Raw genomic sequence first — 18,493 nt, forward strand, 5'->3', positions numbered from 1 at the left:
GTGTGACTTTGGGCAAGTCACTTAACTTCTCTGGGCCTCAGTTCCCTCATCTGTAAAATGGGGATTAAGACTGTGAGCCCCCCGTGGGACAACTTGATAACTTTGTAACCTCCCCAGCACTTAGAACAGTGCTTTGCACATAGTAAGCACTTAACAAATGCCATTATTATTATTACTATTATTATTGTGAGCTCCCTGAGCTCCTGCTCTTACCTCCTTTATCACCATCTATGTCTAAACATAACCCTCAAAGGATCTGAGAGGGGGGCACACTTTTGGAGAAGGATGTGGGCATCAAGAGAGAATTGGAGGGGATGAACCTTTACTACAGAGAGGCTATGAAGTGTCCTCTACCCTGAACCCACCTTTATTTTTATTAATAATAATAATGATGGTATTTGTTAAGCAGAGAATCGGTCAAGTGAGGGGATAGAAGCTGCCCAGCTTCCCTCGCGATCCCGGGGCCCTGAAATAAAAGGAAATTCCTCTCTAAGAGTCCTTTTAAAAAGTCCCTGAAAGGGTTTGCTTACTTTACGTAGGTTACCCTAATTAAAAGAATGGCTGATTTTTTTTCCCTCCCCAATCTCTGTCGTCATGCCACCAAAAGCTACTTGATCTCTCTGACTAGGTTAGGTTACACAGACTACAGCAATAATGTCTTTTGCTATGAAGATTCACCCTGCAAAGCTGAGTAACTTGGTGAAAATATTTCCCAAATGGACTAATTTGTTAGCAACTTGCTTTCTGCTGGGCTCGTTTTTACCATGAAAAGGGAAAAATCTTTTAGCTTTTAGTGATGGATTCTCCAGAAACGGTGAGTAAGGTGGGGCTGAGGATTAACTCTTTTGTAAAAGACATTCTAACACTTAATGATGTGACTATAGACAACCTGCTTTAGAAAGTAATTCTGCATAAGAAATTCCATATATGCAAGTTAGATATTTCAGGAAGTGTCTGTCCTTTCTTTCAACTGCATGCCTAATTCCTAAAATGTCTATTGTGGTAGGTAGTATCACTGAGGTTTAAAAATAATCATTGTAGTCAGGGAACCTGCCTACCAACTCTGTTGTACTCTCCCAAAACCTTAGTACATGCTCTGAACACAGTGAGCTCTCAGTAAATACTGTTAAATGATTATCATGCTTGAATGTAAGCATTATTAGTTTCTAAAGATACATGGCAAGCACAAAGGACTGATAAAGAAAACATTAGCAACAGGTAATGCTTCCTTGCATGTCTCTAATGACTTTAAACACCATGTTATGGATGTCATGTGTTCTGGACTTGAAAGTATAAATCCTTTTAAATACTGTTAACGCCTACGCTGTAGAAAACAAAACTAAACAATTGTGAGCCACCATTTGCATCGGCTATTTGAAAGACATATAGAACTTAGTGCTTTGCCGAGTAATTTCTAGGGATACTTCTGAGTCAAATTTAGCTTGAAAACTGGTGTGGCTGAACAGACCTAATTTGGAAAGTTCTGTTCAGTTTGCAGTTTTTTTTTCCATGCCACTGCAAGGTGTTGTGGTAAGAAGTCTTTGACCTTTACAGAAATAATTCTCTGGAATTCTTGGATTAGGGAGCAGGACCCTGGACTGGAATTGTTCCAAAGTGTTTTCACATGAGTTATCTGGTTTGATTCTCATAGTATCCTTGTGATTCCAGTCAACAGAGGCAGGTATCATTTTTATCCCCAGCCTATGGATGAGGAAACTGAGGCCTATGGAGGGTGATGCTGTCCCATTTGATTGTATTGTATCTACATCAGCTCTTTGTGTATATAATTGCTTGGTACATAGTGACCACTTAACACTTAATATTATTATTATTCCTCAAGTCACACAGCAGGCCAGAAGCAGAACTAGGCTCTTTCCATTAGATCAATGCCTCCCCAAGAGCTGTCACTGAGGCATTAGGTAGAACAAAAAAAGCCTAAACTCCACCATTTTGCTCCATAATGGCTTCTAAAGAAAGGACACAGTGCAAGCCTCTTTTTGGCTGCAGGGTTTTCTTAGGATATTTGTGAATTAGCCAAAAGAGTGACATTTTGGGGAGGAAATAGGTCACTTGGAGAGAGAGTCTGCAGTCATGTCAACGTGGTTTACTTAATGAGCTAAGTTACCCTGTAAGGAAATTATTATTTCACATGCATAGCATTGACGGAAACTGTCTTTTCTAAAAGAAATGTACCATGGGGGCACTGGAATAAGCCACTGACTTGAAAATGATTTATGTTCTTTGCTGGCACAGGCAGTGGAGGCAGAACCTGACCCTGGAAGTCCTGAAATAGTCTCTGTGCCAGAAGAGGAACTGCAAGCAGCTGAGATTCCCTTTTCCTTTAAATCGATTTTTGGTTTAGACGATTTGAAAATGGATTCTGGTGAAGGAGGACCAGGTAGGGCTGCTTTGCTTCCACACGCGAGTGCTGGACACTTAGATGACCAGTGCTGCTGGGGGGTTTCTGTGCTGTCAGGTCTTGTCAGAGACCAGAGTTGAAGAAGGCTGGAAGTCCAGCCCACAAAGCTGTGGGGATCCTCTTTCCCATAACATCCCCACACCCCCCGCCCACCATAGAGCTACGACTGGACCAGCTCAGTCTCCCTTGTCTGTTTTTCTTGTAGATGCTGATGCAGTAGCTGCCCAGTTACTATCCTTAATCCCACTGAAGTTTTTTCCAGTCATTGTTATTGGCATCATTGCTCTAGTCCTAGCTGTGGCCATTGGGCTGGGTTGTAAGTACAATCTATTATTTAGCAGGTTCTCAAATAACCATTGAAGGGCTTAAAAGTTTCATGTGCTTCCTCCTGTGACTCCAATTTTCCTGCCACCAAAGCTTGATTACTGAAGCCAAACAGCCTTTGGGTTTGCTGACTTCAATATGTCGTATTTGCCTATATAAAAGAAAATTGATTCGGCATGCACAATGGGGACTGTTGGTTAAACCTAGGAACTTGAAACAGTATGAGAACTTTAAAGGCTGTGGCTGTAATTGAAGATGGTGGCAATCTAAGCACTCCAGGTCTCAGTGCTTCGTCACAAACTCTCATTCACAGACTCCAAGGATGCTTTCTATCTGAAGGAACTAAGTGAGTGTCATTATTCTGAAGGTATTTTGGGGGTCTGATTCAGATAAGGACTTCTTGTCTTTCCCCGTGAAACAACAGGATTAGCTATCCCTTAAATGATCCCTGTGGTGATTCTCACTTGGCCCACCACTTCCTCTTTCCCAGGACCCCATAAAAGAGACAGGAACTGGATTGGGTCCAAGGTCTCATTGCTGAGCCTATTCCACCATCTATACTGTAAGATAATTTCTAGACTGTAAGTTTGTTGTGGGCAGGGAATGTATCTACCAACCTCAGAATCAGCATGGCCTAGTGGATAGAGAACAGGCCTGGGAATCAGAAGGACCTGGGTTCTAATTCTGGCTTCGTCACTTGTCTGCTGTGTGACCTTGGGCAAGTCACTTAACTTCTCTGTGCCTCAGTTTCCTCTTCTGTAAAATGGAGATTAAGACCTGAGCCCTGTTTGGGAAAGGGACCATGTTCAACCTGTTCATCTTGTATCTATCCCAGTGCTTAGAACAGTGCCTGGCACATAATAAGCACTTAAATTCCACAATTATTATTATTGTGCTTTTCCAAGTGCTTAGATAGTACTAAGTGTTCTGCACATAATAAGCGCTTAATAAATATCACAGATTGAGCCAATCTGAGAGGGCTCAAGTCTCCCCATTCTCTGTTAGAAAATTCAAAGCATCAAAGTGTACCTGTTGGCCCTAGGTTTCAGGCAGTTTGCTGTCCAAGGTGAGGTGACGGGATTCCAGATGAAATAGAAGTAAGGGAGTAGGGAAGATGGTGGCAATAAAAAAGCTTGTGTGAGAGCCATTTCATTGCCAGTGGATAATAGGTGGGCAGCAACTCCCCTCTCGGGCTGCCCCAAGGGTAAAGAATGGGCTTAATTCATTTAGTAAACTACAGAGGTGGTAATGTACCGCACCATACATGATGGGGGTAAACAATGACATACTGACCTTCTCCTTGATTTCCTTCAGTTCACTTCAACTGTTCTGGGAAGTATAGGTGCAGATCTTCCTTTCAGTGTATTCAGCTGACAGCCAGGTGTGATGGCATCTCCAACTGCAAAGAAGGGGACGATGAATACAGATGTGGTAATTTCAGTTATTTCCTATACCTTTAATTGTTTGTTCTTTGTGTGGGCTAGAAAGGGTCTGTGCTCTGCTCTCATCTTTCCTTAGGGGAACATGCAGTTAAATAATAAGAGTAATAATAATAATAGATAGTGGTATTCCTCCTACCTGTAATTTCTTTCAGTGTCTGCCTCCCCCTAAAGATTGGAAACTCCTCTGAGGGCAAGGTTTGAATATAAAAACCCCATTGTACTCCCCAAGTGCTTAGTACGTTCATTCATTCAATCATATTTATTGAGCGCTTACTGTGTGCAGAGCACTGGGGAAGTACAAGTTGGCAACATATAGAGACGGTCCCTACCCAACAGCAGGCTCACAGTCTAGAAAGTACAGTGCTCTGAACAGAGCCAGGACCCAATTAAATACTACTTATCGAATGGTTGTTGGGAAGATTCATGAATAAAAGCAGTTGCCAAACACTGAGACAATAGAAAGTGCCATAGGAATGCAGTGAAACACATCTTTCTGATACCTAATAAAAATCTCTGCCAATCTTCTTAATCATCTTGATTAACCACCATCCTCTATGTCTCTTCTTTTAATACATCCAGCCAGGGTGAGTGGTCGGAACGCTGTGCTGCAGGTATTCGTGACTGGCTCCTGGAGGACTGTTTGTTCGGAAAACTGGAAAGATCATTATGGAAATGTAGCCTGTTCCCAGTTAGGATTCTCAAGGTAATAAATAATAATAATAACAACAACAATAATGACACTTATTAAGCACTTACTATGTGCAAAGCACTGTTCTAAGCACTGGGGAGGTTACAAGATGATCAGGTTGTCCCACGGGGGGCTCACAGTCTTCATCCCCATTTTACAGATGAGGTAACTGAGGCCCAGGGAAGTGAATTGACTTGCCCAAAGTCACACAGCTGACAGTTGGCGGAGCCGGGATTTGAACCCATGACCTCTGACTCCCAAGCCCATGCTCTTTCCACTGAGCCACACTGCTTCTCAGCAATCAACATGTCCATATCTTGATTTCTCACCCACCTTGATAGGTTTTGTTTTGGATTTTAAACCAAATAGGATAAAACCATTAAATATCAGAAGAATCTTGTTATAGGTGACTTACAAAAGATATTGAGTTTGTCGTGCCATCCATTCATATTTACAGACATAATTTCCCTCCTTTAGTTACTTTCCACAGACCTGTTAACTTCTCTTTCTTTTCCATTTTCTTCTTGTCTACCTCATTACAGTCAAATATCTCTCACCAGTCCTCACTGCAGTCACTCACCTTTGCTTCTGATTTTTGGGTTTAACTCAAGCTCCATCTGCCAGGAGCTCAGTTCTGGAGCTTATTTTTGATGGGTGATGTAGGAAGAGGTAGCACATATGCCTATCGTTGGTCCTGAGGAAAAGGAGCTAGGTGCCTTTTCATTTTCCATTTGTAACACCCTATGTTCACGCTGGGTGCTCAGATTTTTCTCTGAAAAAACTTGGGTTCCCCTGGTCTCTCCCAGCATTCCCTTTCCATCTTTCATTTTGTAAATAATTTAGGGCTACTGCCTCTCCCTGGATTTGTTTTGTTTTTCTCTTATGGGCAATTTCTTTCTCTTCTTCCACCTTCTACTTCCCCCTGTCTGTCTTTCCATTTTCTCCACTGTCCTCAGCCAGCTTGCAAAGATCGGTCCAAAAATTTGAGCTGTCCTGGCCCAACACTAAGATTCAGATGTTGTAGAGGGCACAGAGGATTTTTCGTCAAAGCCTAGCAATGGACCCACCTCTTCTGGCCCTGACTCTTCCAGCCCCACCTCCAGTTGCCTCGGGGCTTGGCACTCTATACTCCTAACTAATCATTTTTTTCAATTTACTCATCAATGGCTTTTGTAATGATTATACTTAGGATTGAGGGTGGCCATAAAATATGCTAACCACCGACCTAGAAATATTGCCTTGGAACCCAAGGTTGAATGTATTGTTTTCCAAAGTAAGTTCCTTTCTGAAGTACAGAGAGCTTCCTTGTGAAATTCAGTTTGTCAATCTGGTGTGGCATGTGGAGTAAAGAGGCTTTCAGTTTTCATTTTTAAATATGCTGGTGCCCAAAGCAATTAAAGTAACTGGGTGAAACTGAGCTGATAATCAGATATGTTACGTGAATGAAGGCACTTGCGGCTTTTCTGTTTAATATATATTTCAGTGGGGATAGAGGTGCGCTGGCCTCCATCTCTGTCTGAGACTTAAAGATTGCAATTAAACTGTGTCTCAGCTTTAGCTTCTCTAGGATAAGTGATGCTCCTCTTATAACCTTTCTTTGTTGTTTCCATTTTTTTCTCCTCACAATTGCCCTCTATATCCACACCAGCTTTAATAAGAAAGGACAAGGGCCGAGTGTCACAGGGAGATGCTCTATAATTCCTAGTAGTAATAATAACAGTAACAATGGTATTGTTAAGCACTTACTATGTGCCAAGCACTGTGCTAAGTGCTGAGGCAGATACAAGATAATCAGATTGGATACTACTCGTGTACAAATCTACACATTTTTTATAATAATGTCAATCTCCGCTTTGCGACCATGCACTCATTGTGGGCAGGTAACATGTCTACCAACTCTGTAATATTGTACTCTCCCAAGCACTTAGTTAAGTGCTCTGCACCCAGTAAGTTTTGCACACAGTGAGAGCTCAATAAATACAAATGAATGAATACATACCATTGATTTATACAGTCTCTGTTCTACATGGACCTCACAATATAAGGGAAAAGGAGAATAGATATTTATTCCCCATTTTACAGATGAGGAAACAGGCACAGAGAAGTCAAATGACTTGCCCAAGATCACACAACGGGCAAATGGCAGAGCCGGAACCAGAACTCGGTCTCTCATCATCATCATCAATCGTATTTATTGAGCGCTTACTATGTGCAGAGCACTGTACTAAGCGCTTGGGAAGTACAAATTGGCAACATATAGAGACAGTCCCTACCCAACTCACAGTCTCACAGGGCTCACAGTCTAAAAGGGGGAGACAGAGAACAAAACCAAACATACTAACAAAATAAAATAAATAGGATAGATATGTACAAGTAAAATAAATAAATAAATAAATAGAGTAATAAATATGTACAAACATATATACACATATACAGGTGCTGTGGGGAAGGGAAGGAGGTAAGATGGGGGGATGGAGAGGGGGACGAGGGGGAAAGGAAGGAAGGGGCTCAGTCTGGGAAGGCCTCCTGGAGGAGGTGAGCTCTCAGCAGGGCCTTGAAGGGAGGAAGAGAGCTAGCTTGGCAGATGGCCAGACTCACAGTCCCAGACTCTCGACTCCCAGTCCCGTGTTCTTTCTGCTAGGACACATGAAATAATTCCAAGCAGTGGAAAAAGTGGGATCAAATAGACCTGTGGCTTAAATTTCTGATTTATTTGCAGCTATATAAGTTCGAGGCCCATTCGTGTGGGTGCAATAGAAGAGGAGTTTCGGGCTGAATTTGTTTCTGTCAATCACTGGCTTCCAGACAGTCAGGTCACCTTCTTGCACCATGCAATGTACTTAAGGTATGTTTTCGGCTGCATTCCTAGCCAACATTAAGCTAGTCCCTTAAGGATAGAGAGGCGCTTCATCAGAAATAACCAGAGGCCCCTGCTGCAGGACCCAGGAGTGATGTTTAGCAGGTTCAGGGTGCCTATGCTTAAGGCCTGCTCCTTCAAGACTGAGATCTTCCACCCTCATTCCCTGGACCCTTAGGAAAGAACGGTGAGTAAGAAGCGCCCTTTCTCTTGACCCCAGGGAGCCACGCTTGGGGTGCCCTAGCGGAAATACTCTTCCTGATCATAGTAGCATCTGGAAGGTCCAGCTCAGGACTCCATTCCTGGCCTTGAAGAGCTCATTTGCCAGCATCCTCTTCCTGGCCCTCCTCAGAGCAAAGCTGGATCTGAGATCCATCTGGGGGGCTACCCTGCTTTGGAGGGCTCACTCCCAAAGGGACCAAAGCAACCAAGAAATCAGGTTTGTTGGGGTTTTACCATCCTAAGCGGCAGATGAGGCTGAGTCCGGTCACACGGACTACACAACCGAAAACCTGAACAGGGGAACTGACTTTCTCATCCCTGTCAGATGGGTTCTCACTGTGAGTGAATTCAAGAAGTGGGCAATCAGGGATGCAGAACAATGAGAAGTAGAGTTAATATGGAAATGAATCTACCTTACCTAAGGGAATGGATACACACGTAAGTTACAGTATCATCCACCTTTATCATACATATACAAAGATATATGTATATCCCTATAGGGAATTTGTACTCCTCCTCTACTGAAATAGGTGTTATTTATATACATGACATTTCAGTATTGAACAATGGCTTAGGCCTGATTATCACCTCTAAAGTATCCCCTACAGTATCATCCACCTTTATCATATATATACAAATAAAGATATATGTATATCCTTATAGGGAACTTGTACTCTTCCTCTACTGAAATAGGTGTTATTTATATACATGACATTTCAGTATTGAACAAGGGCTTAGGCCTGATTAACACCTCTAAAGTATCCCCTACTGCACTATTACACCATGAAATGTGTTAAGAAGAACGCATTTGTTTGAAAATCCATTGAACCTGTATATGGGTTAATACTGCTCTCTCCATTTCAGAGAGGAATGTGCTTCTGACCAAGCAATCATCTTAAAATGTGTAGGTAAGTGTGTGAAAATCAGAATTGCAGTAGATTAGAAGAAACCCCAATTGTATGATCATCAACCTCTCAGGATTAGAACGAAAGAATTTTGATTCTCCTAACGCAACAGAAATCCATTCCAATTTCCAATTTGTGCAGGAAATGAACTAAAAGTGAAGCCTGAGCTAGAAATAAGGCTTCATCTCCTGTCAGTGAGGCCTGGGCATGGCAGCCCACAGAGAGGAAATGGCAGAAGTTGCAGTTCTCTCTGCATTTCAAGGAGGAAAAATAATTGTCTGCTGTCTCTGGGCCAATCATCATCTTTCATTTCTCCTTGCAGCGTGTGGTCTGAGGGTCGGTTACACCTCCCGTATCGTTGGTGGGAACGTGTCATTGCCTATGCAGTGGCCCTGGCAGGTCAGTCTCCAGTTCCAGGGCTATCACTTGTGCGGTGGATCGCTCATCACACCCGTGTGGATTGTCACAGCGGCCCACTGTGTTTTTGAGTGAGTAGAGGTCTCTGCCACTTTATCTTGCTCTTCCTTGGGTGGGGCAGGCATATGGCCAAATCACCTGGGGGATGTACCATGACACCAAGACACTGAGGGTTTCTTGGGAGATGTCATCATGGGGTGAAGTGACAGGGGCAAGGAGTTGGGGCTCAGCAGCAGGCCCTTCTGCACTCTACCTTCCACTGGAAAAGAGGCAAATGTTCCAGAGTCCTCTGGGGAATGATTTAACTCGGCTGAGGAGGGGATGGTTAACAAAAGGGGATCCCAAGAATAGGATTAAAGACAGCTCTCTCGTGTAGTAAACCTCTTGGTGAGAGAGACAGAGACAGTGAGAGACAGCTAGAGAGGGAGACAGAAACAGAAACGAAGAAACCAGAAGGAAAGTGAGAGAAAGAGAGAGAGACCATTTGTATGCTGTGTGACCTTGGGCAAGTCACTTCCCTTCTCTGGGCCTCAGTTACCTCATCTGTAAAATGGGGGTTGAGACTGTGAGCCCTAAGTGGGACAGGGACTGTGTCCAATACGATTTGCTTGTATCCACCCCAGCGTTAGTATAGTGCCTGGCACTAGTTAAGTGCTTAACAAATACCACAATTATTATTACTGTTACTCCTTGTGGTGGCTCCTCGATCTCCCCTCAACTGTTCAGAGAAGGCTAGTGATACCAAATCCAGTTCAACATGTTTAGAACTGCAGCTGCAAATGACAGTTCTTTTACAAAAAATAAAAAAAACAGGGAGCAGGAAATGGTCTTAAGAAGAAAATGAATCTGGAAACCCCAGTTTACCTTATTGTTCCAGCGAGGGTATTAAGATTGAAACTGCCCAAATTTGCCAGGTGTCAGATGTGGGAAAGAGGTCTCGAGTGCAAGAGGCTCACAGAGAGCAAAGAGGCCTTTATACAGAGGGTCCTGCCCTGTTCTGACTGAGGTTTCTGGGGGTGGGCTTCACCTTGGCTGCTGTTTGCCTCACGTCTGGGTCTTCACATCAAGCAGATTCATACTATGAGTGCAGCCGGGGAGAACCCCTTCAGGGGAGCAAAGAGTCGTGGGTGAATTGGTGTGTGAAGTCACCAGTTCAGTAGAATGCAGCAGCCACAGGTTTTCGGTTACTAAGCCAAATGTGCTCTACGGGCTCCGGAGAAACTGGTTTGCTAGTAGTGTTCTGAATCCTCTTTCTGCTCATCACCCACTTGTCTCCAGTCTCTACACTCCTAAATCTTGGACTGTGCAAGTGGGTTTGGTCATCCTGCCGGACACTCCAGTCACCCCTCGCTTGGTGAAAAAAATCATCTATCACAGCAAGTATAAGCCGAAGACCCTGGGAAATGACATAGCACTGATGAAGCTAGCCGAACCCCTCACTTTCAATGGTAACATCACCCACTTCGCTCCTGTTACTTTCCCTTTCTTTCATATTTAACCAGTCAGGATTTCCATCAGTCATTAGAGATATTATTAGTTCCTAACATAGCCTTGCAGGTAAAAACAAACACAAAAAAGCTTGCCACCCCCTCAATTTTTTGTGTGTGAAAAGTTAAAGAAAATCTGCTTTCTTTTTAAAAGACCTGCCCTACAGTTTGCAAGTAGGAGGCACAGTGCTCTCTGAAAGTGGGGCTTAACAGGCAAACACAAATATTTGCTTAACATCCAAATCACATAGGAACCAGTAGCCTAGGTAGACAGAGACAGAGAGCAAACAAGAGACACAGAGAGACCAAGAAAGAGAGAGGCAGAGGCCGAGATGGAAAGAGAAGGAAAAAGACTATAAGCTCTCTTTGGTCAGAGATCACATCTAACAATTCTACTGTGGCCTAGTGTATAGAGCACAGGCCTGTGAGTCGAAAGGATCTGGGTTCTAATTCTGGTTCCGTCACTTGTCTTATGTGACCTTGGGCAAGTCACTTAAATTCTCCTCATCCCTCTGAAATAAAGGGATTAAGACTGTGAGCCTTATGTGGGACAGGGACTATGTCCAACCCGAATATCTTGTATCTACCCCAGCGCTTAGAACGGTGCCTGGCACACATTAAGCACTTAACAAATACCCCAACACAATTATTACTATTGTGTTGTACTCTCCCAAGCACTTAATATAGTGCTTTGCACCTAGTAAGCACTCAAATACATTGACTGAGGTAGAAACAGAGAGAAAGAGAAACAAATAAAGAGAAAGACACACTGTATGAATGCTGTAGCAGGAATTTCTTGCCAGTGCATTGATTCATCTGTCTTCTGCAGTACCCTCCACTGGGCTATTGTCAAAGCCATAAGTTCTGAGCTCTTAACTGTGAACTGACAGTCATTTTCCATTCTTCCCACTTAAGTTCATTTTTCCCTCCATGGAGAAACATGCCAGACCCAGCAGAAACAAAGTTTAGGCTTTTTTACTTTACTCCTCAGTTGTGATTGAAAGAAAATATTTTTTCCCCATCAATAGGTTTGATCCAGCCAATCTGCCTGCCCAATTCCGAAGAGCAATTTCCTGTTGGGAAAGTGTGTTGGACATCGGGATGGGGGGCCACAGAAGATGGAGGTGGGTGGTTAAATGCCATCTCTGGAGTGTAAATAGGATCACCATATTCTATCCTGTTTTTTCTGCATGAAGCATTCTAAAAATTTAGCACACTATAGCTGATTGTGGGCAGGAAATGCATCTGTTTGTTGTTATATTGTACTCTTCCAAGTGCTTAGTACAGTACTCTGCACAAATAAGTGCTTAATAAATACTACTGAATGAAGAATAATGGTAATCCTAACATAACATAATCCAACGTAACATAATGCCATTGTCTGAAGAGCTCAAAGCACTTTCTCATCTAATTGCATATTATCATCTCAACTTCCCTCTAAGGTAGGTGGGAGCAAGTACTGGCTTTTTGCAGATAATAATAATAATAATGATGGTATTTGTTAAGCACTTACTATGTGCAAAGCACTGTTCTAAGCGCTGGGATAAGAAAGACGTACTGAAGGATTATGTAATTTGGCCCAGTTCACACAGAGTACCCTTCCTCTCCCCCTCGTCTGCCTCTCCATCCCCCCCATCTTACCTCCTTCCCTTCCCCACAGCACCTGTATATATGTATATATGTTTGTACATATTTATTACTCTATATCTTACTTGTACATATCTATTCTATTTTGTTAGTATGTTTAGTTTTGTTCTCTGTCTCCTGCTTCTAGACTGTGAGCCCACTGTTGGGTAGGGACTGTCTCTATGTGTTGCCGACTTGTACTTCCCAAGTGCTTAGTCAGTGCTCTGCACACAGTAAGTGCTCAATAAATACGATTGATTGATTGATTGATTAAGGACTAAGTAATTGTGGTATTTGTTAAGCACTTACTATGTGCCAAGCACCATACTAAGCGCTGGGGTAGACCAAAGATAATCAGGTCCCACATGGGGCTCACAGTCTAAGGAAAAGCGAGGCCAGGACTGAATCCATATTTTACAGAAGAGCACCCTGTTGTCCTGAGAACTGAGGCCCAGAGAAGTTGAGTAACTTGCTCAAGATCACAAGTGGCAGAAACGGGATTAGAACTCAGGTCCTCTGACTCCCAAGACCATGCTCTTTGCGCTAGACCCCACTGCTTCTGTCTTTTAACTCTAGTCCTGAAATAAGGTGGCACTTAATAAATACTATTGACTACATCGGAGCTAGGGTTGGGGCTTGGACTAATTTGACTTTTGGTGGAGTGTTGCTTTGGTTCAATGATTGGATTTGCTGCTGCTTAAAACAATTAGATGTGGTTTGTTTGTGACTGCTCACATGTATATCAGGCTTAGTACATGGTAGATACTCAATAAATATTACCAAGTGACGGAATAAACGTAGCTCCCATTCTGCCTGCCTCAAACCCGGAGCTTTAGCCTCGGAGGCAAGGAGTGACTTGAAACAAATGGATTGAACTTGGCACCAACTTCCTCTCTTGCGTTTCTGGAACAGGCGAAGCTTCAGCTGAGCTGAACCACGCAGCCGTCCCTTTGCTTTCAAACAAAGTGTGCAATCACCGGGATGTCTATGGAGGAATCATCGCTCCTTCAATGCTCTGTGCGGGTTACTTACAGGGAGGTGTGGACAGCTGCCAGGTAAGGGTAATTGTCCTGGGACAATTTACTATGCCACCATTTACTGGACGACAAGGGTGGTAATACTAGCTGAGGGAGCTGGGATCATCAATTAGTTGGGAGCTTGACCGGCCAAAATTTTAAACAAACATGCAGGTACACCCTACCCAAGAGTTGTTGCTACCTTACAGCAAACTATGCCCAGGCATAAACCACCTGCATGGACTCCTTTGCAACTGTTCAAAAACCAATTTGCAGAGCAGTCAAGGGGACATTTACGGGGGAACGATATTCCCTGATTTCTTATCCACGGGAGGTAATTCCACTCAACTCGTTCCTATTAAGAACCACGGCGATATGAATGTCACTTTTGCCACGCATTTAGGGGGTAAATGCATGCCCCCATCCTTGCTGCTGGGTGGTGGGTAGGAGGAACGGTGTGGCCCACTTGCCAGTGGGAGGAGTGGGTCCAGGAGCCCTCTAAGATCAGTAGTTGATCCCTCTTCCCTGCCCTTGCTGCCTATGTCCTGCCCAACTGGGCACCCATGGAAAACAAGCTCCAGAAACACAGCCCTGTATGAGGAGGGAGGGGACAAATGATGCTGGGGGTAGCATTGGCAGCCTTATCCTTGCCCTTAGGGTGGACTTTACTGCTACTATACTAGCTAGCAACTTAGCACTTCCAGAGATGATGGTGGGGAGGGGGACAGGGAACTGGGGAACGGGAGCTGTGGGAGATGGGAAGAGGAAGAGGAGGAGGAGGATCAGGTGGTTCTGGGCTTTGCCCAGTGCACACAGGCCTAGTCCCAGCCTGCCTGAGTGACACTCTCTCCACTGCTGGGAGGCAAGGGGGCTTTTCTGGGTGGGGACTTGCTGCCCTTCCCTGTCACCTGTATATATGTTTATATGTATTTATTACTCTATTTTATTTGTACATATTTATTCTATTTATGTTATTTTGTTAATATGTTCTGTTTGGTTCTCTGTCTCCCCCTTCTAGACTGTGAGCCCACTGTTGGGTAGGGACTGTCTCTATCTGTTGCCAACTTGTACTTCCCAAGCGCTTAGTACAGTGCTCTGCACACAGTAAGCGCTCAATAAATACGATTGAATGAATGAATGAATGGAAGTAGAGCTCAGAAGGGAGAAACCCAGTTTGAGGGAGGGGATGATGGGACGGGCGAAGAGAAGAGAGCCACTCTAATCCAAGTAGCAGCTTGCAGGTTTCCAGCAGGCCCCAGAGCAGCCAGAATTGGAGTGCTTGGCTCTGTGCAATTGTCTCATAAAACAGAGATGTGAGCCCCATTCCCAACCTCTGACCTTTAGTGGGGAGATACTCTGGGGGCTTACCCCTTGCCCTGTGGATGCTGACTGAATTTGACCTGGCCAGGCTCCTGAGGGTCCACGGAGATCTCTTCCAAACTGAGCGTGCAAATAGCCCCTGAGATGACTTGGAAGGCTCTTTGCTCTCCATGTTCCCTTGGAATTCCAAGGTAGGTAGTGGCTCCCTGGGCAATGCCCCATTCCAAAGAGCACACTCTCACCACGGCCACTCCAAAGCAATAGACATTTCTTTTGTTTTCTTGGGCCTCCAGGGTGACAGCGGGGGACCTCTGGCATGTGAAGATGGAAGGGTCTGGAAATTGGTGGGAGCCACCAGCTTTGGGATCGGCTGTGCCGACGTAAATAAACCGGGAGTCTACAGTCGCATCACCTCTTTCCTGGACTGGATACACGAACAGATGGAGGTTGGTGTTCAGCTCTGGAAATTGGAGTGTAAGCTCCTTGCGGGCAGGGAATGTGACCCCTCTTAGTGTTGCAACTTTTCAGGCATTTAGCACTGTGCACCGCACTCAGCGGGAGCCCCACAAATGCTACTACCACTATTACTACAGAGGAGTCTTTAACTGAGAGTAAAGAATCTCTAGAATTCTAAGTAAAAAGAATTAGTAATTGCTGATCAAAATATTCTGAAGTTCAGATGCCCACCTTCCACAAGGACTCAGAGTGACCTAGTAGAAAGAGCACAGGCCTGAGAGTCAGAGGAACTGAGTTCAAGTCAGAGACCTGACTCTGCCACTTGCATGCTGGGTGACCTTGGGCAAGTCACTTCACTTTTCTGTCCCTCTGTTGCCTCATCTGTAAAATAGGGATTCAGTACCTGCCCTCCTGCCTATTTGGCTGTGAGCCCAGTGTGTCCACCCTTATTAACTTATATGTGCCTCAGTGCTTAGTACAGAGCTCGACCCATTGTAAGTGCTTAAAAAATATTATTTTTATTATCATTAAAGTTCAAAATAAGGCCAGGGGCACAGCCAGGAAGGCATCCAACATAAAAAGGGCAAAGTGGTAGAGAGTGAAAAATATTTTAGGCCTGATTTCAAACAGTAATATTTATTGAGTACCAACTGTGAGTAGAGCACTGTACCAAGGGCTTAGGAGAATTCAATCTCACTCCTGATAGTGTGGGATCGGTTAAATAGCCTCTTAAGGAAACTGGCTACATCAGGATAATTAAATCATACTATTAATAATGGTATTTGGAAAGTGCTTACTATGTGCCATGCACTGGACTAAGCACTGGGGTAGACACCAGACAGGAATCAGCCTTCTGAGTCCCAGGCCATGTTCTTTCCACTGGGCCTCACTCCAATGAATCCCAAATGTGCTAGAGGATTTGAGTTTCCTTTCCTCTTCCTCATTTACTTTTTTTTTAATGGAAGTGGGAGGTCAGGGGTTATTTGGACACTGGCCAAGAGTCAGGAATGCCTGGATCAATAGGTAGAAGGGGAGCCTAGAGCTGAAGGAAGACCTCAATAACCACAGTGGTATTCATTAAGTGCTTACTATGGGCCAAGTGCTGGGTAAAATACAAAATAATTAAATTGGACCTAATCCCTGTCCCACTTGGACCCCACAGCCTAAGACTTGGGGGAAAAACAGATTTTGAATTTTACAGGGGAAGAAACTAAGGCAGGGAGAAGTTAAATGACTTGCCCAAGGACACCCAGCAGGCACGTGATGAAACCAAAACTAGAACCCATGTCTTCTGACTCCCAGTTTTGGGCTCTTTCTACTAGGCAACTCTGCTTCCCTGTCAAATTCACCAGACCTGCAGAGTGAAGGCAGCACAAAGGGAATGGGAAGGTGGGTAGCAAAGGCTGGAATGGCAAACCCACACAATCTCCCAAGCAGCTCAGTATAGTGCTCTGCACTCAGCACTCAAGAAATATGTTTGATTGATAGATCCTAGGAGAGTGGGTGGTTGCACAGGCCATGAGCAAATGGTGGCAGGCAGACCTTTTTCAGAGGATTTTCAGGGCGGACGGGGTCTTCCGTCAGAAGCACCAGGCGGCCTGGCACCCAAGGGAGCCTGCACACAGAGGGGCCTGGCTTCTCAGGTCCCTTTTCGGATCTTGCCTCTAGGCATCTTGGAGCTCACTCCCTTTCCCTTCAGAAAGGGACAAGGAAGCCTCTACAGCCATTAACTAGGGCCTGTTACATGGCGGGACACTTGCCCCTCCAAACATATCCTCACTGAGACCAGCCTTCAGCGGCAGCCTGGAACCTCGCCTAGTGCTCAGTAATAATAATGGCATTTATTAAGTGCTTACTATGTGCAAAGCACTGTTCTAAGTGCTGGGGAGGTTACAAGGTGATCAAGTTGTCCCATGAGGGGCTCACAGTCTTCATCCCCATTTTACAGATGAGGTAACTGAGGCCCAGAGAAGTTAAGTGACTTGCCCAAAGTCACACAGCTGACAATTGGCGGAGCTGGGATTTGAACCCATGACCTCTGACTCCAAAGCCCGTGCTGTTTCCACGGAGTCACGCTGCTTCCAGTGCTTTCAGTACAGCACAGTACAGCAGCCCCTTGCACTGAAATCTGGAGAAGGCTTTAACCTTCTGAAAGGAGATGTGTGTGTGCGTGTGTGTGTGTTTCTATTTTTAGAGAGACCTGAAAACCTGAAGACTTCACTGGTGAACTGCTGGATTGCATTTTCATCCTGATTGCTCCCCTGGCTCTGCAGATAAAAAGCAACAACAACAACAAAAAATCACCCTTCATTACCTCTGACCCAAGAACAAAGCTCTTTGTTAAGAGCAAATGCCTTTGCCTTTCCCTTGCTGGTACAAACAGAGCCAAAAGGATGGAAGAGCAACCTTGTCACCTGCACAGAGCACACTGGGCTATAGAAGCTAACTTCAAAACACTGTGGTTATTCTTCCTGGTTTAGGACTGCATTTAAACAGGAGATGAATGGTATTTACTGAGTGCCTATTATGGGGCACTGTACTAAGTGCTTGGGGGAGTACGATAGATCTAGGAAGCAGATTGTCAGAAAAACTTATGAAAACTGAATAGGCAGATAGTGGCCACAATGACTCCCTCTCACGCCCCTCCCCAACCCCCACAAATCACACAAATAAAAAAAACTTCGCAAGAACGCAAAGAGAAGGGAATGGTAATTTAAATGAGCATCTTCTATCCTTTCTCTGGCTGCATTTTTTTCCCCTTTAGGGAGCATGAACAAACTCAGCTTTCATGCTCTGAGGTCTTATTTCAACATTAGATTAGGTTTGGGATTTTATAAAGGGCTTGTCCTCTGAAGTGCCGATAAACCTTAATCTGTTTGGCCATTACCCAAAACCTCTTCATGGAAACAGAAACCATGAGCCTAATTCTACCCGGATCTTGCCGAAAACGTGGCCACGGGGTTGTTTGCCCAGGATCAAAATGGTTCTAGTCATTCAGAGATTATCAATTTTTCTGCCACCTAGAATGTGCCCAATATACCACACCTGCTTTGGCTCAATAGTTGAGACCTAAAACAGGGCAGCCCACAGCACAGTACTGCTGCAACATATCTAACAACATCTCAACCAGCCCAAGCAACGAACCATCTCTGTGCTGGAAGTTTCTGTGTCACTGATTCAAACCATAAAGCTAGGATATTTGGCACGAGACGATCTAATTTTTATAGCAACATCATGGCTTCCTCTGAATGACTTGAGGAGATCTGTCCCTCCAGTTTTGCTATAAATGTCCTTTCTTCTTCTACTTCATAAAA

General features: G+C 44.3%; 1 protein-coding gene across 1 annotated transcript; it reads left to right on the forward strand.

The window, feature by feature from the left end:
* Window positions 1–738: 738 nt before the first annotated feature.
* Window positions 739–17,543, forward strand: TMPRSS3 (transmembrane serine protease 3). The gene is made up of 13 exons (XM_038760519.1): window positions 739–814; window positions 2,254–2,398; window positions 2,625–2,735; window positions 4,058–4,174; window positions 4,765–4,888; window positions 7,593–7,718; window positions 8,817–8,860; window positions 9,180–9,345; window positions 10,553–10,722; window positions 11,790–11,885; window positions 13,300–13,442; window positions 15,017–15,169; window positions 17,374–17,543. The coding sequence occupies exons 1-13, from the start codon at window positions 797–799 to the stop codon at window positions 17,389–17,391; spliced, it is 1,431 nt and encodes a 476-aa protein (XP_038616447.1). The 5' UTR covers window positions 739–796; the 3' UTR covers window positions 17,392–17,543.
* Window positions 17,544–18,493: the final 950 nt, after the last annotated feature.

Source organism: Tachyglossus aculeatus, chromosome 18 (assembly GCF_015852505.1).
Source record: "Tachyglossus aculeatus isolate mTacAcu1 chromosome 18, mTacAcu1.pri, whole genome shotgun sequence".
In the NCBI taxonomy this organism is placed as follows: domain Eukaryota; kingdom Metazoa; phylum Chordata; class Mammalia; order Monotremata; family Tachyglossidae; genus Tachyglossus; species Tachyglossus aculeatus.